The following is a 23,803-nucleotide window of genomic DNA, read 5'->3' as shown; positions in this document are numbered from 1 at the left end:
TATCCCACATTATAAAGAAGCCGCCTTAGACTTAGATCCTCCTTCTAGTACCATTATATATCCCATAATATGAATAACTAAAAGCATTCACTGATAATATTGATATAAATACAAATTAATTGTTTGCGTCATTACCCATAATATAAATAAATGAAAAATAAGCTCCTGTACAATACAAACCTGTGTCAACAGAAATGAATTATTTTACGTTCATCAAAAGGTACTTAGTATTTAAAGCCAGGTATTGTATTTGATTACATTAAACTGTACTTGTCGTATTGCACTTCATGCATTAACACTTTACTTTCTTGGTATAAAATGATATTCTTTTTTCAAAAATTTTGGTGGGTTTGCATTGACTTTTTTTGAGTTATGCTTTCACCAGATCCCAACCTAAGAGCAGAAACACCAGCATGTTTAACTAGTCAAATAAATGGGATGTAAGTATTGACAGTTCTGAGAGTGTCAGCAGGGATTTGCTGATCTGGTAAGTGAATGTGATAAAATGGCTGCTTTTCTGGAGAGTTAGCACATCAAGACGCTGCCAGTGTGTGGTGAGATATCAAATAGAAATGATTAATCTACTCTCACTGACATGCCCAAATCATGTAACTTAAGACTCCCAATTTTTCATGTACGATTTTTTTACTATTTCTCCACTTTATGCTACAGATTACACAGTCACTGTGATTTATACCTGGTGCTGGCACAGGAGCCCGTGTTTTTCTGGCGTGTGCTCCGCCGATGGCTGGGGAGCTCTGCTGGAGGAGACTCGCTGCGCTTCTTAGTGGATTTTCTCAAACCTTAGAAGAAAAACAATGACATGATATAAAGACTTGTGGACAAAGAACCAATGCCGGTAACAATTACTTGAATATATGATCAATAAAACTAATAGAATAGATTGTGACATTTGTGTTGATCTACAGGCCAGATGATGACAAACACTTATCTAGTCCCATAATTATCCATGGAAGTCACAAGTTTCACAAAACAGCTGGGTTGAATTACTGAACGCAAACGCATATTTCAAAGTATCTTTTGCTGCGGAGGCACAAAAGTAAATATCCATATCACAATTACTGCTCAGAGGTGTTAGACAAGTCTTGGTCAAAATAGCTGTGAGAGCAAGACTGATGATGAGCAGGTTATCTTTCAATGTAGTAAAGGTCCAGAAACTAAGTAGCTTTAGTGTTGTCTGTTTAGAGTCCCCTACCACTGACTACATGGGTATTAATAGTAACTCAACCATGGCCCTATGACAGGACAACCTTCATGCTAGATCCGTGACTCATAATTCACTAGTACAAAAATAAAACATTTTAAAAGTTGAGACCAAAATTAATTAAAGACATAAAGACAATAAAAGTTCATTATGTACTTCATTTGACATTGCCTCAGTGTCTCATTTACTATTGAGTTATATCAGGTCAAACAGTTATCACAGAAATCTCTGCCCAGGTTTCCCCAACAACTACAAATCCACTTCTGACTGTCTAAAACCGTTCAATACAATCACAAAGCAGTTTAAACAGCTGTGACGTTATTCACAGTGGTCAAAATGGCACAGCCCATAGAAAAACTAACACATGCAATGTAACTGTATATGGTTACTCACCATTACTGCTGCCAGTGACACAACCTACGTGTGTTAAAGGGTATTAGAGGCTGAGAGGTGAACAAATTGTGAGTGAAATGCAGCTCTTCCCTCTAAACAGGAGCCGCTTTTGAGTCCTCCCCTGTCCTCAAACATACCGCTGGTCAGCTGGTGGGCCACCGAGCCGAGCCAACTTAGGAGGGGTCTCTCCATTTGGGCAAAGGGCCCATGGCACAGAGCCCACCTCGGTTTCTATCCTTTCACCTCCCCAGAACAGCCTGACCCCATACTGACCTGAACAGCTACTACTCACTTCAACATGTTAACTTTTTACACCAAATGTATACTGTAATATCTCTGTATGTTTCACCTGGTGTCTGTGACAACATTTAAAAAAGGTACTCGGTGGAGTTTTTGATAACTAGAAGAACTATGGGGAGGAGTATTTTTATGGATATGCCCCCATTTTGTTTGGCACGCACACTCAAGGATGCAATACCCAATTCCTGCCACTGACTTACACCAACTCTGCTCATCAACAGATGGTGGTGATAACAAATCCAGTCTATGTAGCAACGCACTGACCAAAGACGAGGAAGAAGACGACTGTACGCTAGCAAACATGAATGTAAACAATGCACCATGCCAAATAAAAGAAATTGTCTTTGCAACATGGTTGCTGGGCCTCAACGATACACACACGTTTTTTTGGTGAGAAACAAAGAATGTAATGTAATTTTTCAGTCTCTCAATAAAAATTCCTGCTCAATGCAAAAGTCGGTTATAAAATTAAAAGATAGTAATCAAAATATTTTGTGTTAATATTTTTTAAAAAGCATAATATAATGTATTGTCACTTATTTAAAAACTTAAAGTACTTATATTAACATCAGTCTCACAAAGCCTGTATTAAGTGGCTCTGCCTGGTACCAAACCTAACCCTTCAAAACAAGAGCAGTTATTAAAATGATATCTCACAACTTCATCAATGATTCACAGTCAGTAAAAACTGAACACAATGTAAACTCGACTACCTAGCTACTAGCAGAGTCCCAAAACACCAGAGTCCATTTTGTGAGAGAAATATGCCTCCTCGTGACCACACATAAGGATACAAACAGTACTGCCGTCATTATAACTAAAGTGTTCACAAGTCCCAATACCACATAAATGCCTCCACAAGGACTACTTTAATAATGAGTCTTTACTAGTTTAACTCTTAGACGTGAAATGATACATCTGCTCCACGCTGACAATTGAGCAACCAGCAGTATTTATGCATTGAAGAGTTCTCCAGTTTCAGGCTACTGGTGCTTAAGTCTGAAATCTGAGCCAGCTCCTCCACTCAGTGAAGTCTACAATCAACACATGCGAGCTAAATGTACCAGTTCAGACACAAACACACACTTTACTGTATGCAGTGTGTCGTCAGCTGTATTGAGATACATGTCTATATCATTTAACACATATGACCTACATAAGACCTTTTTTCCCCCCATTTGTGTAAACAAACTTTGTACCATCAATTTGATCTTAAGTCCAGTAATAATCAGTACGATATACCTCCGTGTTTGTGTCTAGTCTGAGCAGCACCAAATACCAAATATATCTGCTACCAGCGGTGAAGAGTGAGGTTTTGTAACTGATGCTATGACGCTGCTTGGATCACAGGTCCTGTGACATTTAATCCCAGAGGTGTTAACCTCCATCCAAGCACACAAGAATTATGTGCTGACCCCTTACAAGTTTGTCATAACCCCGTTTAACCCCCTAAATCTTTTCATACAGTTACTATCCCATTTAAGAAAACCATTCTCATCACTAAATGTGAGATACAGAATATGAAATCAAACAGGAAACACAAATATTTCTGAAATAGTACTAAAGAGTACAGAAATGGTGTCTTAACAAAATCCAGTGGAATAAATACCTCAGAAGTGGATTAAAATGAGTTTCCACTATGAACAGATAGGACCCATAAACAACTACTGACTCACTTGCTAGTTTAGCTTGTAATCCTGATGGCCCAGGTTTGGAGGTCTCAGTTTTTGAGGATCCAGGCAGGGACAGTTTAGGTTTTGGCAGGTTGACTTTGGGGTTGAAGCGTGCTGCCCACTCAAACTTTGAAGAGCTGGCGCTTTTGGCCTGCTCCTTGTCACGGGTACTACGGCGTGGGGAGGGGCTCGAGGCTGAGCGAGATCGACGTGCCTTGGTCTGGTCCTTTCCCTGTTTGACTCGGGCGCCCTGCGTGGTGGCGCTGTTGGTGCCTGTGGTTGAGGAGGAGGAAGAGGTGGAGGCAGAAGAGGAGGAGTCCGTCACGTTGCTACACCCAGCTTTGGCTGAGGCGGCCGATTTAGACGCCAGCTTGGTGGGTTTTGCAGTTCTGCCCTCGGTACGATTGGGGAGGGACCCAGCGGTGCTACTTAGACCGGGGAGAGAGTCCGCTTTCTTCCGTTTCTGGACTGGTGAGGCCCCAGCGGCCCCGTTCTTCTTGCTCTGGCCTCGACCTGACGATGCAGGTGGTTCTGAAGCAAGTGATCTCTTTTTGGATTTAGCTGGGCCTTTCTTGGTCTCCGAGGTATTGTCTCTGGGTGGTGGGAGTGATTTGGGCTTCTTGGCAGGGGTCGGTCCAAGGGTACTAATTTGGTCAGGAGCTTCACTTCTTTTCAACCCTCGGGTGCCCTCGCTCTTTGACTGGTGGACTGGTCGCTCTTGTTCGGATGTCCCTGCAGCCTCTGGGTCGTCTTGTAACACAAATGAAGCCACGGACAGAGTAAGACCGCTTCTGCCAGGGAGTGAGAGAGACAACAAACACCATCTAAGAAAATTTCTCAAACCGTGAAAAGTGATGAACTACAATGCCACATTCATTGTACTCACTCAGATTTAAAACAAAATCCAAAGATGTACAATATGTGTGATGTAATTGGATAAAGTACAAACCCTACTACACACACACACACACACACACACACAATGAAGTACCAAATACAGAGGAGGGGTACCTTCTTGAGCTGTGCCCTCTGGACTGGCCAGTGGCTGAGCTGGGTGTGGCTTTGGAAGCCTTAGAATTAGGTCTTCTACTTTCAGGTGGGGAATTTGCTTTATGTTTTACCTGCTCTGACTGCAACCTGTAAGGTTGGAAATTAAAGAGCAAGTAACAGTGTGGGTTTTTTGTGATTAAGCCACAAAAGAAAGATTTAATCAATCCCCAAATCATTTTTGGCTTACTTCCTCTGCACATCCTGTGATCATTAACACCTTTGCAGTAGCATGGAAAAACAGCTAAAACTGAGTTAATCACCATTTGGCTATGATTAAAGCACTAGTCCACACCCACCCATGAATAAAGTACAAACACCCCTCTACTCATTTTATAAAATTCATTTGTTGCTCCCTTAAAAAAAACTCAACAAATGTTCCCACAAATTGTGACTGCTGCCTCTTACTTAATTCACTAGACTGAAATTTTAGCTAAAACTGAACAGAAAGTGTGCAGGTAGACTCACCTTCCCGCGACTGTATGGTCTTGTGGCTGGGCCGCAGCAGTGTTCCTTTGTGAACGGCGCAGTGACCCCCCTGGATTGGAATTAGGCCGGTTGGACATTGGCACCTCTCTCCTGAAGGGACATACCCTTTCTAGACACTACCATTCACTGCAATCAAAGAGAGGAAGAAACCTTAGAAGAATACTCTCCTAAAATCAGCGAGCTGATTTAAAGTTAGTTGATCCTCTGTAGGTGCTGCATGTGTCAGCTGACGAAGATTTTGCACAATTAGGCTCAAACTCATCACTCTAGTGAAGTAAATGACTGTCTTGTCAATTTGAAACCCAAAAATACCATACATGCAGGGCCAGAAACATCAAACCAAATCCGTGGTCTGAGACTTGATTAGTGTGTGTGTGTGTGTGTGTGTGTGTGTGTGTGTACACAACACACAGACGTGACTAAAAATCTAAACAATATGTACAGTAGATTTTATGATAAAAAAATATTTCCTGTTCTACACAGCTGTGCCGGATTACAGATACATTATATTCAGAGTATTTACTTATATGAACCACTTGCAGTAGGTTCCACTACCTTACATTTAAAAATGAACCCTTAATGAGTGGCTGAAATGATAACATTGTGGTTTGAAGAAACAGCACTGCATAAAAAAGTTTAAAACAATTCTGTCACCATGTATCATTAGTACAGATTGACATATACTGTAAAAAAATATCATATATATATTTGTACTTCTCCTTTTAACTCTCTGCCATAAATGGCAAACTGGCATTCATTCATCCAATAACAACATTAATCATCATTAGAAGATCAAATTACATTAAAATAACAATCCAAGATTCATTTGAGTAAACATTAATAGGGTCACCAACCAATCAAAATAAAACTACTCAGAGGAAGACTGCAAGTGAAACAAACTATACAAAAAGGGAATTTACAAAGCAGTTGGTTTTCTTTAAAATGACCTTAAGATCCATAGATATCAAACCAGCACAGCTTGATAATGGTGTGAGTAATCATTTTAGTCAGCATGCAAAAGAAAATGTCTTTCACATGTTAAAGTAGTATTAATTATGACAGTCCCACGGGTCAATGGCATGAAGGCACTGATAACAGGGCAGGTGATAAGTAGCTGATGTTTTGAACACACACACACACACACACACACACACACACTGTATGATGATTTTATCAACGATACACAAAGAGTCTCAAACCACAACTTAAAAAAACATTTTGTCATCTAGAAAAGAGATAATCAAATTAATCCATTTACTAGAGGTTTAAATCATGGTATGATTGATCATATAAATACGCCATACTTGGCAAGCTCACAGGGCCATTTTAGGCCTGCACTGACAGTGCATCCTAGTCTTTGTTTATTCGTCCATTCTGACAACTGGTCCCCCTCACTCGCCTATATTGTGATTAGTTAGGCACATCAAATGATCGGCAGCTTGAAAAACACGTCAGTTGCTTCTCTCACACTACTTAAAAAAACACGTCTGGGTCCAATTTTTATACTCATGATTTACAGAGGCCTATATTTCTGACGTAGTTATCTACCACCACCGACTAGCATGTTTAGCCACTCATATCCTAGCTAGTCCCATACGTTTTGACAGTGGTTCAATCACATCCGTACCTATACAAAAACTCTTGTAAACCTTGTAACCGATACGTTATGAATATTATGAGGCGAAACCCCAAAAAGGCTTATAATCACATACCAGAGACTCGTTCGTTAAAGTTACGCTGGCTAACGTAGCAGTGGTTAGATTCAAATGCGTAGTTGGCGTACCGGTGTGAGAACCCTTTAGCGTTAGCTCCGTAACGAAACGCACTGATTATTCCGAATAGCTACCTTGTTTCTGGTATGAAACGGCGAAATCTCCGGTGAATTGCCGAAACGGGGCCTCTTGAGTGTCAAGATAACGATTACGTCCACCTGAGATTAGCTTCCCATCGAAAATGGCAGCATCGTCTTGAACCGTCTTTTCGAAAGCGGTTTAATGTAATATAGCTTGCAGGCTACCATAAAAACCAGCGGAAGCTAACTTGGTATTCAGCCTGCCGTGACACACTGGTATGTGTATGGCTGACGATCAAGTTTAAAGAGAAGAAGAAAAAAAACACATACACAAATATACATGTCTCGCAAGCGAGTTAGCGCACCGTCTATACTGCTGGATGGGGTGATTAAATAAAAAAATGCATAGCTATCAAGTTGATGGTCATCCAGGTAGATCCTGGATCACTGTCTTAGCAACTGTCAAAGCGAATATTGAGACGACATCTAACATTAGCAGTGAGGATCACTTGATGTTTTCTAAACTGACATAAGGCCAATGCCTGTCTCACTAACAGCGCTTGTTAGCGTTGAAGCTAACGTTAGCCAGGCAGAAACAAGTTGACTATTAACAAACAACGTGTCAACATATCACACACTTCCTTTTCAGAGTAGGGTAAATGTAACCAAAATAAAGCCACGCGTCGTATTTAAGTTTAGCATCCGAACCATAATGACAAGTATCGAGGCTAATTATTAGCAGCTAATGTTAGCTTAGCGATTGGTTTCTTCTATGACCGCTCACTCGCAAACAGTAAGCTGACAAAAAATAAACAACTGGTTGTTAGCTGGACAAACTGCTGATGCTGGCTTGTATTCGTAAAGCTGGCTGTCCAGCTGACAATACATTACTGACCTTACAAACACGGAATAAAGTGTTCCAGGGCAGTCACATAAGTTAGCTGAGCGTTGTCAAACCTAACAAGAACGATATAGCTGTTACCAGCTAACCTTGGCATGCAAGCTAATTAATATTAGCGAGCCTTGTTGTCGCCAGCTTACGCTTTTGCCAGCTCGACAGGATGGTAATGGGATTTCTTTGACAAACTAACAGCTTCGTTACGACACACAAATACGGTGGTTTTTTTAAAGGAGGGCACAATTTTGTAAAAAATTGTGTTAAAATTGACTACTTTGTCTAGCTAACATCTACCTAGCACGTTAACGCTAGCTAGCAAAAAGAAATGGCCTCTTGATACATTTTTAGACACAAAAAAACAGGAAAGCAGAGACGGGAATCGAGATATTTTCGCAACACTGAATCATAATTCCCCCAATGTTATTCTATATTGAATCATCTCGATGGTCCAAAAGACTGTTGGATGAGATGTCACTGAAAAATTGTACCTTTTGGTATAATGTTGTTACCTATTTGTTCCAGTGTTGTAGTTGTAACAGACAGTGCACCAGCTCCTCTTTTCTCTCTCTAACCCTGCTACTTTCACATCAGCTGAGGGGCCTACAACTGCAATATACATCCGCCTGATTCATCCGCTCAGGGACTACTTAACGCTACTTCTGATTTTATCGCTAAGCTTTCGGCATCTGCTTGTTTTTACACAAACGATGTGACTGCGAGGGGCACTTGGTATATTACTCCGTAAACATATATATAAGCTAGCTGATAATGTCTTTAGACCAAAAAGATGGAACTAACATATATTTGCGTGTATACAAACATCAGCGCAACACTGAAGAAACACTAGCTTGTCACAAATATGAAGTATCAGTCCGCTGGGTCGTGACCCCCCTCCCCCTCCCCCTTTAATACATGCATATATAACCGTTCTCTATACATTAATTTGATTTACATTACCTTTTATCACTTCACACCAGTGTAACATACCACAATATCAATAAAAAACACAGTCTCCTGTGTCGTTGAGTAGATATTGTTATTTCAGTTGCTTTTCAGTTGTCATGGTTACATTTCTGCGTCCAAAAATGGCGTCCTTGGTCGGAGGGCAACTGTTTGAAACTAGTCGTCAGGGTCCACCTCCTCCAAAAGATTTTTTCCAACTTGTTATAACCAAAAATGAGGTATTGTAATTGTAAGGCTATCTGTTTATAGAGCAGGGAAAGCATATTAAGTGTTGATAAAGCCACTGTTTCAACTACAAAGTTAGTCAACCTTGGTGAGCTAATATTAGTGACATTTAATTTTTTGGCTACTTTTGACTTTTGGCACTTTGAGCTCAGATTTTCCAACCATACAATACATTTCTTACATTTCAATTTGAACTGAATAATATAAAGGTAAACAGTATGCTAAAATAATATAGTAATACAGTAGATGACTTGTAAGATAAATGTTGCAGTGTGTTAAATCATTATGTGTCTGTGAATCCTTTAAGTTAACCAGTAATTTGCTATACTATAAATTAATCTTTTGCTATCTTTAGGTCATATGGCGATCATGGAAGATTTCTTTGCGACTTGAATCCCGGGGTGCTCCACCCAAAGAGCTGAAAACATCCCATCAAGATTTCCTACATCAGAAAGTGCTACAGCGTAAGGTTTCTTCACCATAACATGAATCTAATTAAGGCTGCAACTGATTATTGTCTTGATTAATCTGACGATTATTTTCTCATTTGATCAACATGTCTATAAAATGTCCCTGAGTCAAAGGTGATTTCTTCATACATCTTTTTTGTTCATCCAGCAATCCTGAACCCTGAATCAGTTTACTATCATGTATGACAAAGACATGCATTAAAACAACAAATGAGAGGCTGAAACCAGCAAATATTTGGCATTCTTGATTTTAAAAAATGACAAAATGGTTGATTATTTTTGTCAGTTGTCTAAGCGATTAATGATTGTGGCTCTAAAGCGAATTACTGCCCAGTAGCCTTACATTATATTAATGATGCTGAAAATCTTATTCATCTCATTCCTCTTAAGTCAAGAAGTTGCGTAGTACTGTTTAGTCTATTTGCTTTAATGTAAATCTATCATTTGACAGAAAAAGCTTATTCAGATTTTCAAGAAGTTGATGACTAGGCTGTGCTTTCCCACTTTTTATCTGCAGAACAAGTTGATTATGTTTTTGGACAGAGGATCCTCGAATACACAGTAAACCTTTGTCAAGGAAAGTTTGATTACCTGGAGCGCTTAGCTGATGACATATTACTCAAAATTGTGTCCTACCTGCAGCTGAAAGATATACCACAGCTGGCACAGACCTCAAATAGATTCAGAAAGGTGAGAAAGTCTAGTGCAGTGGTGTTTATATTAACTTAGCACATCCAGTAAAGCTGTTTTTGTTTAAGGTAAGATATTACTTAAAAGTCAGTTGATGCAACAAGGGTGTGTTAGTTTCTATTTTTCACTGTCTACAGCATGTGTGCTGTATGTTTGTGTTCATATATATTTGTACACTGATATCCAGACCTCCATTTTGTTTTGTTTTGTTGTGCTGTGCTCTGACGGTACCAGCTCTGCAATTCTGAGAAGTTTTGGGAGCAGATTGTGAGGTATCGCTGTCCTGACTTCACCAGTGACATGGAGGGAATAGCCAAGGCCATGGGCTGGAGGAGGACCTATTTTACCTTCTTCCATACCAGTGGCAGTAAGAAGCAACAGTGAAGCAACTGAACTGTTTTATTACTATTTTGATACAACTGAAATATAAATGTGTTCACAGTGGAGAGTCAGCATTAATTTTGCCCTTTGTGAAAAAAGAGCCAGTATTTTCAGTAATGTAAAATTTCAAAAGTGTTTGAGTTTCAAATTTAGTGTTAATATATCAAATGTCCTTTAAAACACATCAGTATTCTCCTATTACTTTGACATGCAGTGTCACTAACATTCAATACATGGAAATCATTTCCTGCACATTAAATAGCGTATGTCGCAAAGAGTGTACAGAGTGTATCATCACTGTCCCATTAACATAACATATTATACAACATTTAATTTTCATTTCTTCAATGATAAACTCTCTAAGCATTAATCAGTAAGACAAAAAAATAATTAAACACAGCAACAGTGGTCCTGCTGACATCATATGAAGGTCAATGGTCAATTTCACCATGTACTTCCTGTTTACATTTGCCAGTGAACTGATGTTGCGCCCTCTGCTGTAGACCCTCAGCACTGAACACTGTCTCTGCCCACAGACAGCCTGCTTACTGTGTACAGTCTGTGCTTTGTTCATTTTTACTGCCAGCAGAGGGAGCAACATGGCAATGAAAACTCAGTCAGATGATGGGAGGAGGAGGATCAAGCAAATAAACCCTTGGGTAACGTGTGCAAAACAAGTGCTGTAATTCTGGTTACCATGCCCAGGCCTAAAGATTACAACACACTTATTTTGGATTATTTTGATTGTACAAATACGTCCGTAAGGGCATCTGCCACACCGGTTCTACCTCATCTGAAACCTGTACAAGCAAGCTACAGTAACATAAGACAAAGGTATGCACAGTTCTTTCTGTTTCTAAAAAGGTACCATAGTGGATTACAGACAACATTTGGTGCAATAAATGTAAACAAAAATGGCTGTAGTAATGTCCTTGCTTCTTTCATAGCTGCTGTCGCAAAAAGAATGGCAACACAGACACATAAAGCACATTGTCTTGTGTCAACAAGAAGAATATGTTGTTTTGCAGCACATGTTAAAATGCAGGTCATTTTCCACAAGCAATTAGGCTCCCCTTAATATTACATATCCTTCTGTGCATATGATAGTTGGGTGTTTGAGTGATCTGACATGACTGCATGCAGCCTTGACTGGTACGTACTATTGCCTATTATTAGCCTCTGAACATTGGATACCGCCTTCTCAGCTGAGTCTGGTTGAGGAGGAAAAATATTCATTACGTAACAATAAAGGATCTGTCTCCCAGACCCACTTCCTGAATACCACAGCAGCAACTAGGCCCCAAACTGAGGCAGAGCGGAAGCCTCATCCATTTATTTGTTGGAGCAGTGTAGAGCAGTGCCGGTTGTTTTCTGCTTATCCCTTGCCTCCACACATTCACCACGCCACCCCTCCTTCTCAGCTCCTCTTTGTGGGTCAGTGATGCAGCGGGAGTGACGCAGCAGTGGCAGAAGGCAACTATACACAGCAATAAGAGGAACAGGGAACTTTTGCCAGAACTATAGGCCACAGACAGCTACCAGACAACTGTGACGAGGGAAGATGGTAAAGGCCTGATCTAGACCAAAGGGAGAACGGGAGCCGGCTGGTCACTCTCCTTTCCTCCTCCAAACAAACACCAGAGAGACTTCCACAGCGGCAGAGACAGGCCCAGCAAGACCATCCGCACAGACACATTTTGGTAGGCAACTCAAAGTGTGAGTGCTTGTTGCGGCAGCAACGTAAGAGTTACTAGGGATGAGTGTCTTTGTATGCTAAGAGTGTGAATGCTTTGAGAATGAGGATGAGGCCTGCACTCAGCTTTGTACTGCTGATTTGCCTCCCTGCAGATCAGCGTCCCTACAGGCTGCAGCTGAGTATCAGAGACACAGAGGCTTGTATACTTTGTCCTGTGGTTTTGGACTCATTCTAGCTGTGGTACTAAATGTAGGCGACAAGGTGCTGTTTATATAATACTTGATAAGACCCACTGAATAAAGTGAGATATCCACCATGGTATAAAGTGTCATACAGGCTATTATCAACTTTAAGTACAAGCAATGATTTTTTCTTTTATTTGCAGTTGTGATACCAATTTAGCTTCATATAATTTCAGAATGTGAATTTTCTAAACAAAACTGTTTCTCCATTATTGAATCAACCAAAATATCAATTCCCAGTCCTTTAAAATACCCTTATAAATAAGAAGTATGCCCAATTATGAAAAAGATTCATGGCAGCCTAGGCAGTTAACATGGCACAATGGTTAGAATGGGTTTAATAACATTTTGGACTTAAAAAAGATTAAAAAGCATAATTTTATTGATTAACCAGATGGATTTCAGCCTACATCCATCCATCTTCATAAGACTATGAGATGGATGACAAAGCACTAAGAAACAATCTGCTCACAGTCAAAATCTGCATTCACTTCAAGTCATTGGCACTGAAGTTACTGAGGACGACTTGAGATGTATTTTTTCTTTAAAAAGGCAGTGCTCTTAAATAGCTTAAATAGTTACTATAAACTTAAAATGCAGTTCAATGGTGGCTGCAAGAAAATCCCAAATAATGACTTCTCTCTTTCAATAACTTTTTTTCCAAAAGAAGTTGAGGTCTTAAAGTTTATTTCACTTTTTCTAATGAGTGTATTTACAGTGAATATGAGAACTGGAGTTCCATGAAGTATTTTTGACTACAGGATTTTCAGTAAATCTGTCAGCTGGTCAGAAGTTGCTGCACTTCAGCCAGGCTCCCCCCTTGTTCCCCAAATTTAGCTGTTCTGGCTCCAGTTATAGAAGGCATGCACTGAACTCACTTTTTCATGTGATACCAGCCCCCTCTTCACCACTGAGTGGCGAAACACACCAACAGGTGGGTGCTATGAATGGGCAGAGCAACGATACCAAGAGGAAAATAAATATCTTGAAAAGTAAGAAGATCCAGAATAACCTGTATGATGTAACAGGCACTCATGTGTCAGTGGTGTGTGGATATTGATATTGAAGCTTCTGACACATGGATATCTATATGTCACTTAACATTTTGTCACAAATAAAATATGAAGGGATGTAGATGCATAGTCCTTTTTACAGCAGGATTATTTAGGCCTTATCAAAATCCTGAGGACATCAAAGGATATCCTTGTTGTCTGTGGACAGGTTTGTAAAAATAGTTTCATTCAGAAAAACAAGAGCTTGTACATCTCTCATCTCTTTAGCTTTTATTAGCCTTTAAGTTATCTCTGAATTGGTTTTTACAGTTGATATTTCATGTAAACACATAATAGCAGAGGCTGAATGTTGAGTGTTTGTCGCTCTTGGTGGAGCGACCGTGATAAATCCTGCAGATGGTGCCATTACATCCACACCCAGCAACCAATAAATACAAACCAAGAATATTCCTGCAAAACAGCTGTGAAATCACAGATTTAAAATCTTTTTAAGTGGTCTTTGTTCCTCATATTTAAATACTGTGTCTTCTTATTTCCATTCCTGAAACAGGATATTATACCTTTCTATAAGAGGCTAATGGATAAGCTGTATTTGATGTAATCTTCTTGGCATTTATTAATACATTGTTGATGTAATACTACAACTCCTGTAGTAGAACGTTATGATTTTCTTGTTCCAAATTGCAGAACCTAGTGGATGCTTTTACTGTTCTTTCAATGCATCATTCACATGTATTAAACGTGAAAAAAGGCTGAAACACTATGGGAGGTCAATAAAATAAAACTATACACCTATAACACTAATTCATATATTTTCTCAAAATTGTGCCTTATTAAATTGCAAGTACTAAAATGTTATAGAGCAACTGTTGGTACCTTAACTTTATTGTTTGTTTACCCTGACTCTGAGGAAGACTTAATATTATATATCTGAGAGGAATTTTGGCTGCCAGTTTTTAAAAGCCTTGAAGGCCTAATCCATCATCCTTCTGTAAACATAAAAGTTGCACCATCACCAAACCCTTCAACAAAGGACTGGTACCTGATCCACTACCAAATGGATTGACAGTTATTTTAATACAGGGCCTGACATTAGACAACAACTAAATCTCAGTTTTTAATGTTCTCTTATACTTTTATAAGTTTGTTCCTATCAGTTATTTACACAGCAGCAATATCTATAAAAGTCACTTAAGAACATGAATATGCACCATTTGTAATTTATATGGACAAAAAAAGGTCAGAAAAAAGTAATGATTTAGCTCCCTGACTGCTCTCCGGACTAATGCGCCCGAAAGTTATAGAAGACTGAGCCTCTGTTTAATTGTGTATTCACAAAACTACAATAATATGTTGTACCTAACACAGAAACAGGACGATACAACAGCTTTGATTCAGGGTGATTATCAAGTGTAAGAGACAAAAGCACCAATAAATAGAACATTTCCTTCCTTTCGCATGATGAGTGAGTGCATGCTTAATGATACAGCACTTGCAATTTTGTCGTTTGATGTCAACAGCATATAAAAGAAATGGCTTTGAAACTAGTTGAAAGTGGGCCGTAGCCAGCATGTGGAGGAGACCTACACAGTCATATGACCCTCCACTCAGTTGTGTAAATAAAAGAGCTGCTTCCGTCCTCAGAGGCTAGTGAGAGGCTCAGAGTGCCATGTCGGGTTCAGCTTCCTCCCCTCCCCCTCGTCTGCAGTGCTGACGCATCTGCTGCTCTTGCATCAATCAGCAGCCTCTATATAGGTATACCCAGAGTCCCTGCTGATAGCAGGATTCGCTTTTTCCCTCAGCTTCGCATTCAGTTTGCATACTCACTGCAATAGTGAGAAAGAGCATTGATGAATGTCTGTCCTTTGCCGTAATACACGACAGTAGTCAGTGCTATCTCTTGGGTTCTGCATTACCTAACCACAGTGACTGCGTAAGCACGGACGAAAGGGCTTTGTTGTAATATATTGCTGCACAGACTGAGACTGTGCACATGAAACAGATGGTGTGACGTTATGCATTCAAGGTGCATCTTGTTTCTGTGAGAGATCATTTTGTTTCACGCAAAAGACGTTTTTCTTTTTGGTCAGCATCGAGATGCATCGGGATCTAACTGGTGTGTTTCTGGGGAGATTTAATACAGCAGAGGACTCCTGCTACCAGCAATGCAGCTGAGCGTTTTCTCTGGCTGTTGCATGGAGCACAGAGCTGGTGCGTGATGTAGCACCCAGCATCTCTCCGCTCTCCCTTCAGCCCTCTGCCATGCTTAATAAAAGTTGCCGTTTCCTGCTCAGTGGCTCCAGAGCGAACGCTTCAGTTGCCCATCTAGCACAAAGGCAGACCCACACTCCAGTCTATATACATGCAGTATAAACCGTGAGTCCTTCTTATAGCTGTAGCAGGACAGAAGAGGGACAGCCAGAGGAGGGCAGGGCAGATCTAGCCCAGGACCTGGGCTGCATGGATAGAGGCGAAGGACGTTGGAGCTGGAGTCATCTGCACACAGAGAGGGAGGGAGAGGAAGAAAGACGTCAGAAAAAGCTCTGCTTCTGACAACACCACTGTTCAGCGACCATCACAGAAGAAAAAACTACTTTCGCCTTGCTCTCACGAAACTGTTTTTCATGTATAGTAGTATATATTGAGGGTTGTAGAAAAGGGATACTGCATGACACTGTTTCCTGTTCGTCCGCATCATTTTCTCTGAATTACTAAGGTATGTTTTGCATGATTTCCCTCAATTTACAACCTGTTTTTTTTTTTCTCTTGCGGAAGTACGCTTTGCAGAGGTGCGTGAAGTGGCTTTTGCTTTGACATTTCATTCTTTGTTTGACAAGACTGTCTATGCTTTACTGTCATTTCATGGTTTGTGGTTTGCTTTGAGGGGATTTTATTTTACAGGTTGAGACATAAAAGATTTCACATGTGCTTTCAAGGTAAACTTAGGTTGGGTGTGGCAAAATCAAATGCACTGATGACAAATTCAAAATTTTCGCTCAGCATGTGGTGGCAATAAACCACAACAGTTGGTAGAAATTGTGAGATAATTGTGAGATATCAAGATGAAATTGTTTCTGTAAACAGCAGAAACAGAAATTAGTATAAAAGCTATGGTACGTCACTTGCTTCTCAGATGAGAAAGTCCTTTGGGTAGCATTTCAGCTGCAGACAAAGACACAGAGCAATACAAATAGACAAAGTTTAAACAAGCGGAGACAACGGTAAACTTCGATTGCTCTGTAAGCTTCTGTGTGTTGCAGGTTCTCAGAAAGGGCAGGATGTTTGTGTGAGAGAGGGGACTGAATACCCGGACAGCTTATACAGTCACTTGCCATCCAGCTGAATCCCAATAAATGCTGCGCCATAGCATGTTGCCATGACAACGGAGGCCCGTCTGAGAAAGGAGGCAGGAGGCTGGTTGCATTTTCAGCAATATGAGAGGCTTTAAAGAACGGCGGCCATATTGCATTTGTCGCACACAACACAAAATAGGAAATGAATGAAAAAAACGAATTCAATAATACAACTAAGAAATGACTTGAACCTCATTTTAGTAAACACATACATCACAGTATTTTTACTACATTTAAAATACTTTTTAACCAAAGCTGTAGATGGTAGGCCATGTGATATCCAGGACAAACTTTTGCAAAACACGAAACAAAATTAGATATAAAATTGCACTTCAATACAACTTCACACTATGATTTGCACAGGTTAAATCTCAGATGGGTTGCGACTAAACCCTATTTTCAACTAAGTATGCATGCAAAATGAAGAACACATTACAACAGAGAGACACTAAATATAGACGTTGCCTCCAGAGTAGCAGTTATCGTGCGCTCATGCTACATTGCACAGTCACAGTATGACTATCACCACACCCGTAAATGAAGACGATAAAATAATGATAATGTAAATCAGAAATGTCTGTGCAAGCTTCAGTTGGATGTTTAAATAACGCTGATTCTGGTATGATGATTCATCAATTTGAAGAGGAGTGAGAGTATTTTAGCAGGTACAGTCAGAATTTCTATGTGAGATGTGCTAAGTGGGTCAGTACGGAAGACTCTGACATGAGTAGGCCACAGTGCAAGCGCCATGCTGGGTGATACATGCTCTTCCAAAGCAACAGTGAATGAACTGTAACTTGCTCTAAAAGTTGCAGATTGCTGATCATTTTAGTTTACTGTCAAAATTATCATCATCATCTATAAATGCTGCTTCATTAATATGTAAAATGTATACTAATCATAGTCTGACCAGAAATCTGTCAGACATCTGCCTAGACAAACAATGAGTAGTACCCGGAATAAGTCTGTCCTTAAGATTTAATACAATATTAGCAAATCAGCTCCTTTGAATAGACGAAAGCATCTACTAAAATACTTTTCACAGCATGATTATTGTGCATATGTGCTACATTATATCATCTTGTTTCTTGCTCACTGCCACCCCTCTCACGAGGTGTTAATTAAGATGTTAATTTCCTGTAGTTAGTTGACAATACAGTATGTAAGACAAGTGACAGAATGATTCCACTGCTGACTAACAGAGACCACTAAAGCAGCAAGGATATGACTCACCAGTGTATAAATGTCTGCATATCATTTTCATATTAGCACAGGCCTTGACAAGAATAAGACTGTCACCACGACAACTGTACGACCAGTCCTCATGCAGAGCTGTGGCGGCACACTGAATGAATTACCACCCAAACTGAATTATCAGTAGGAACAACGAAAAATAAAAATTGACTATGTAAGTCACGGCACAATTTACAAGGTGCAAGGCTGAAATTGTATATACGAAGAGCAAAATTAATCTGCAAAGAAAATAAACTGTGTAATACTTAGGAAAATATTACGTAGACCATCCAAACCATCTTACCATCTAACACTTTCTTTAATCATAACTGTCATCATAACAGTACAATTGTGGGTCAGTGGCACAATATTTAGTTGAAAATCATATATAGATAAGTATTTAATCTGGCTGTTTGACGTAAATGTATTATTCAAATATTCCCGAGAGGCAGGTGTTTTCTAATGCTACCTGTTGGCCACTAGGCAGCTCCACTGCAGCATGTTGACAGTTGTTTTAAGTTCCACTCTGCTCTCACTTCTACTGATTTCCTCACAGCTGGGATTTAAACACATTCTTCAAAGCAATCCTTGCCCCACATCTTAACATTAACAACTGTTATTGAAATATCAGTAGAAATGTATTTTCATGACAGTATTTCATCAGTGAGTTCTGTCTAAGATAATTCAGTCTTTGTTTATATCCCACTGATATGTAACATCTCTTCTACATTAGAAAACTAGATGACACAGCTGCTTCACATTTATAATACGTACAGAAAGAAACAAGAATAATGAATGTACTGAAATCACTGTTTAAAAAGAGGATAGTGGCACAAGCCTCAATACATTTTTCTTAAACTCTTTGACTTAAACTCAATATGTACACACTGCATGTTTAAACGTTATAGAATATTTGATAAAACATGACAGAGATCATGATCACTTTTTTTGTTACCAATCTACCTCATGTCTACATGAGTCACCAGCAGTGTTGGTCAGACTGTTGCCACTGGAGCTCATCTCTCAGGAAATTACTGCCATCTAGTGTTCAAACACTGGAAGAGCCAAATTATTTCCAAATCTAGAAAGTGCACACACCTTCTTGATTTCTATTACAGTGCTTTCATTTGTTGTAAAACTCTAATAAATTATTCTATTTTTTCCCTTAGATGACTGTGGTGTCTCCCTGCACTCAGAACCTGATGGATAGTTCTCACCCTCACACCGTGTTAAGCAAGCTCAATGAGCAGCGCTCACAAGGCCTTTTCTGTGATGTAACCATTGTGGTGGAGGATGTTAAGTTTCGGGCCCACAAGAACATCCTGGCAGCCTGCAGTGGGTACTTCAGAAGTGCTCTGATGACCCCTGAGACTTGGAGCTCTAGCCAAGTACTGGAGCTAATGGACCTGAAGTCAGAGGTGTTCGCCAGTATCCTTAACTTCATCTACTGCTCGAAGGTGACAACAGCTGCTGCAAAGGACACAAAGGGCCTAGTGGCAGCAGGAAAAAGATTTGGTATTCCTTTCTTAGAGAAGCTTGCAGAACAAGAGAGAATGGACTCAGGCATAACTCAAAACCTACCCGAATGTGTTAATTCCACAGACTCCAGCGCAGCCCCAGTGCCTACAAAAACAAAAAAGGAAGCCCCTAGGGCGGAGGAGATAGACAGTGCCAGAGGGCCACGCATCACCAATGCCTTCTCCATCAATGAAGTGTGTCCCGGGAACAATCCTTTCACCCCTCTGGTTCAAACCAATGATAGCAGGCAGTCACCAGATGTGGGGCAGCTCCCAGCAAACTGCCCTACAACCTCCTGCCTTAATGGGAACAATGAGACCACCCATGCCCTCTCAGAGCACTCATATGCAGTAAGCCAAGCCACTGAAGAAAAAGATAACAATCAGTTTGACAACAAAAAGGTCTGCAAGCCAGCAATATCACAGCCAAAGCAACTCATGTACCGAAATGCCGGTCCACTCAAAAAGCGTCACAGGCTGAGAGGCACTTTGTGTAGAAATATACTTCCAGCACCAGCTGAACCACATACAGATAAACCAAATACTATCACCCCCATATTAGCTGATAGTGCTACCACAGCACCTGTTGTAGTCATGACACCACCTCCACTTTTTTCAGAGGCAGAAACAGACAAGTGTACAGACACAGTGCCTCCTGTGGCCACTGACAATGTCCAAATGGACTTAGGTCCACCAACGCTTTCTCCTCACACAGAAGATAGCATCTCAATCTACGGATGTGAGCACTGTCCAGAGATATTCACAAATAAAGCTCTTCTCACCATTCACTCAGAGGTGCATAAAAAGCGTTTTGTTAGTCATTTGTTTTGCAAGTTTTGTCACAGAAAGTTCATACACCTCAAACGGCTGCGCAACCACGAGCAGATCTGTCCCAAGCCTGCGAGAGGCCCACCAAAACTAGATACCAGTGACACATTGGCTAAAGAGGGGGACCTCCATTCAGCTGACATGCCACATGTGGAGAACATCATGACACAGCTTCCCTCTGCTGACCTCTCCGCCCCTTATAGTCCAGAGCCTCTTCAAATGGACCAATCAGAACCTACTCAGGATGAGAAGACAATAAGGTCAGGTGGCAGTCAGAAAAGATACAACTGCAGTGTCTGTAAACGAGTGTATGTGACCCTATCCAGTCTGAAGAGGCATGAGAATGTACATTCCTGGCAGAGGGCCTATCCTTGTCATTATTGTAATAAAGTGTTTGCCTTGGCAGAGTATCGTACCAAGCATGAACTCTGGCACACGGGTGAACGCCGCTATCAGTGCATTTTTTGCCTGGAAACGTTCATGACATACTATATCTTAAAGAACCATCAGAAGTCTTTTCATGGCATTGATCCCACACTAGCTGTGAAGAAAAAATCTGCCAATGGTGGGCTGAAAGCCAGTGTTTACCCAATCAAACTCTACAGGCTCCTACCTATGAAGTTTAGAAAGAGGCAATACAAGACATACAGCGAGACGTATTCAGAGGCTGCTGAAAGAGACGATCAAGCTCCATTGGATAGCAACTCTCTTATCCCTCCATTTGAAAAAAATGGTATGATCAGCCACTCTGACGCTGTTTCATTCCCTCTGACATTCATGGCAACAACTAAAACAGTGTCCCCCGTCATGCCTCGCATCAGCTTTGACAAACCATATGACCAAGATGTTGACCAAAGTTTGAACAATGAATCGGAAAACTTCACCTGCAGCCTCCCTCTGCAGCATGACACAGAGTCTTCTGCAGAGGGTCAGAAAGATGATCCTCTTGATCTGATTAACTCACAGCACATCACTCATAATGCACCATTTTTAAACTCTTTGAACACTGTTAAAAAGCTAGGTGAGTTATCAGCTTCTGCAAAAAGAGTTGAGGATATGACAAAGGAGATACTTCAGTCAAGCACTGACAATCTAGTACTTGATAAAAAGGTGGGGGCAAAGACAGAGACATACTTTGCCAAACCTGCATGTCCTGGTCCTTCAGCGGATGGTGATACAATGCCTCTCTGCCAGATAACAGTGAAAATAGGCAATGAAGCCATCATCCGCCGCAGAATCAAAGGATCCAAGCTCTTCCCAAGAAAGAAAAGGAGAATCAGAGAATTGAATGAAGTAGAAAGTCAACACTCTCCAATACAGGACAACTCAGAGAGCCCCAGGCTTCGCCTCAGACCAGAAGTTACTGCCGCCACAGCTCCCAGGACATATGATGATCCCAACGACTGTGACACAGCTGATAAGCTCTGGCGTCCCTACTATTCTTACAAAGCTAAAAAGAAGACAAAGAAGCGGAGATTCAAGCACAGAAAAGCTTTGTATCACCATTATTCTGAAACATCTGTAGATAGAGCTACTGCCAGTGAGGCCCAACTGGAAAGCTGGCGGACAGAAGAGAGCATCTCAAGTGGTAGTGGAGAGCTGAAGCGTATTGTTAGCAGGAACTGCAGTCCGAGGGCCACCTACAACTGTGACATCTGTGACAGCTCGTTTATCACAGAGACTGGTTTGAGAGCACACATTATTGGTTCCCACCCATGTTTCTGCCGGACTTGTGGTAAACAAGGTCCCCCGGGTGAAGCACCTGCTGGCAGCGATTACATCTGCAACAGTTGTATGGAGAACGGCTCCTGCTTTGATAACACACCACGGAGCCCCAACCAAGAGAAAAAGTATCGCTGCTCTTTCTGTCCTCAGCGTTTTCTCTACCTTGCCACCAAGAGAAGCCATGAGAGAAAACACCAGGAGACAACGGAGGAGGGATACAATTATGACAACTTCATACCATGTTCTAAATACTCAGCACACCTGACTGAAGACGATAAACAAGACTCTATCAAAACAGAGGACACTGACAATCAAGACAGAATTGACATGAAAAGTGAAAAGGTGGAAGGAGGACATTTTTCCTTCGATAAAATTAAGCCTAAAATTGAGGAATCAACTGACTTTATGTCTTTGACTCCATACCAGGACATGTCCTTTTCCAACATTAAAAGTCCATTATCACCCTGCAGTTACTCACGGTTCTCTCTGACACCCTCAAAGGTGAAACACAAAATGGCCAGAAAACGAATCAGTGCAGTGCATTCTGTGCATCTCACTTCAAAAAAAATGGCCTGTGACCGAGACAAAGACAGCAACAAGGATAGTTTGATGGGGCCAAGAACAAACAGTCACCATGATCATGAAAAGTCCTGTAAATTGTCTGGGAGAAATGACTCTGACTCTAAAGGTTCCCACATTTCTATACACAAACCAGAGAAATGGGTGTGCAAAGAAGAGCCGTTCTTTTAAAGCCCTCTGAGGACGGAAGCCAGCTTTAGGCAAAAGAGAAAGTAAATCAAACTTGGCTTTGAGCCACTGCTTTGATTTGTAAATGAAAGGGTTGTAATATTTTCTTTGTGGCAGCGTTCAATAATGTTCTTACAGGACAACAAATGCTGAACATGCAGATCTAATGTCAGTGTAAGCTGTAATACCTTCCCTCCTAAACTCAACAGACTAAGTGATTTTTCACCTTTGTAGAAGATATTTTTTGGATAATATAGGACCTTCTGACACAGACTGTACTTTTTCCATTGTCTATGCATATAAGGCAGACTCAGTGACATGGCTGTAACATCAAGAAAATAAATAAATGTTACTTCAGAGTACGATGAATTCACAATTTAAAACAATGTGCAATTTGGAACAGGGGTGGCACTTTTTAATGTATGTATGTGGAGAACAATGAGTCCTGCAACTGTCACATTTCTGAGTCTTCCGTTCAGTTAACTGGACATGGTGAGTTGCACTTTATATAGTTAGACTATGCTAATCTGTTGGTTAAATAATTTGATAATTCAATTACAATTCTGAGCATCATTGTTATAATTCTAATTTCTACCACATGGCACCATTGAGATTCAAGTTACTACTTTTGTGTGTTTAATATGTATAAAATCTGTCAAACTATTTAAATAAATATTGTTGATACTCTGAACAGTTACATCTTGTCTTCCTTTAGTCAAGCTGAAGATGTGGTATCAATCCATGACCACTGACCAATATGTCATACAAGAACACAGATACTCTGATACTGTCGCTAATAGCAAGATTTTTTCATATTGGTTCAAAGAAATCCACAGCACACAATTTCCTAAATGTAAAGCCACATGGTGGTCATCTGCTCCTCCTGGTCCTTCAGGGACCAGC

The 23,803-nt window shown here is 40.5% G+C and overlaps 3 protein-coding genes across 11 annotated transcripts in view; 2 read left to right on the top strand and 1 right to left on the bottom strand.

Annotated features, from left to right (window-relative positions):
* Positions 1-8,418, bottom strand: part of trip12 (thyroid hormone receptor interactor 12) — a 28,577-nt gene extending 20,159 nt beyond the window's left edge. For 2 of the 6 annotated variants that reach the window (XM_053321385.1, XM_053321388.1), the window contains exons 1-5: positions 8,327-8,418; positions 5,107-5,253; positions 4,603-4,728; positions 3,595-4,382; positions 698-803 (exon numbers count right to left, since the gene is read on the bottom strand). In XM_053321385.1, coding sequence (XP_053177360.1) covers positions 698-803; positions 3,595-4,382; positions 4,603-4,728; positions 5,107-5,204 — 1,118 coding nt within the window. In that variant the 5' untranslated portion in view covers positions 5,205-5,253; positions 8,327-8,418. Of the gene's footprint in view, positions 1-697; positions 804-3,594; positions 4,383-4,602; positions 4,729-5,106; positions 5,254-7,814; positions 7,940-8,305 lie in introns of those variants that run through there. The other 4 variants (XM_053321389.1, XM_053321390.1, XM_053321386.1 and 1 more) reach the window with 3 other exon arrangements.
* Positions 8,419-8,902: 484 nt separating this feature from the next.
* On the top strand, positions 8,903-10,549 carry fbxo36a (F-box protein 36a). Its single transcript, XM_053321397.1, has 4 exons — positions 8,903-8,998; positions 9,361-9,469; positions 9,993-10,165; positions 10,400-10,549. Exons 1-4 carry the CDS (start codon positions 8,903-8,905, stop codon positions 10,547-10,549), a joined length of 528 nt encoding a protein of 175 aa, XP_053177372.1.
* Positions 10,550-11,227: 678 nt separating this feature from the next.
* zbtb38 (zinc finger and BTB domain containing 38) lies at positions 11,228-23,560 on the top strand. Of its 4 annotated transcripts, XM_053321391.1 has the most exons (3): positions 11,228-11,380; positions 11,968-12,246; positions 19,253-23,560. In XM_053321391.1, the coding sequence occupies exon 3, from the start codon at positions 19,253-19,255 to the stop codon at positions 22,901-22,903; it is 3,651 nt and encodes a 1,216-aa protein (XP_053177366.1). In that variant the 5' UTR covers positions 11,228-11,380; positions 11,968-12,246; the 3' UTR covers positions 22,904-23,560. The 4 variants fall into 4 exon arrangements, with proteins under 4 accessions (XP_053177366.1, XP_053177370.1, XP_053177367.1 ...); XM_053321395.1 differs by lacking the exon at positions 11,968-12,246; XM_053321392.1 differs by lacking the exon at positions 11,228-11,380 and having other exon boundaries at positions 11,921-12,246.
* The last annotated feature ends 243 nt before the right edge of the window (positions 23,561-23,803 follow it).

Source organism: Scomber japonicus, chromosome 6 (assembly GCF_027409825.1).
Source record: "Scomber japonicus isolate fScoJap1 chromosome 6, fScoJap1.pri, whole genome shotgun sequence".
Lineage (NCBI taxonomy): Eukaryota > Metazoa > Chordata > Actinopteri > Scombriformes > Scombridae > Scomber > Scomber japonicus.
This window is presented reverse-complemented; position numbering and strand designations above follow the sequence as displayed.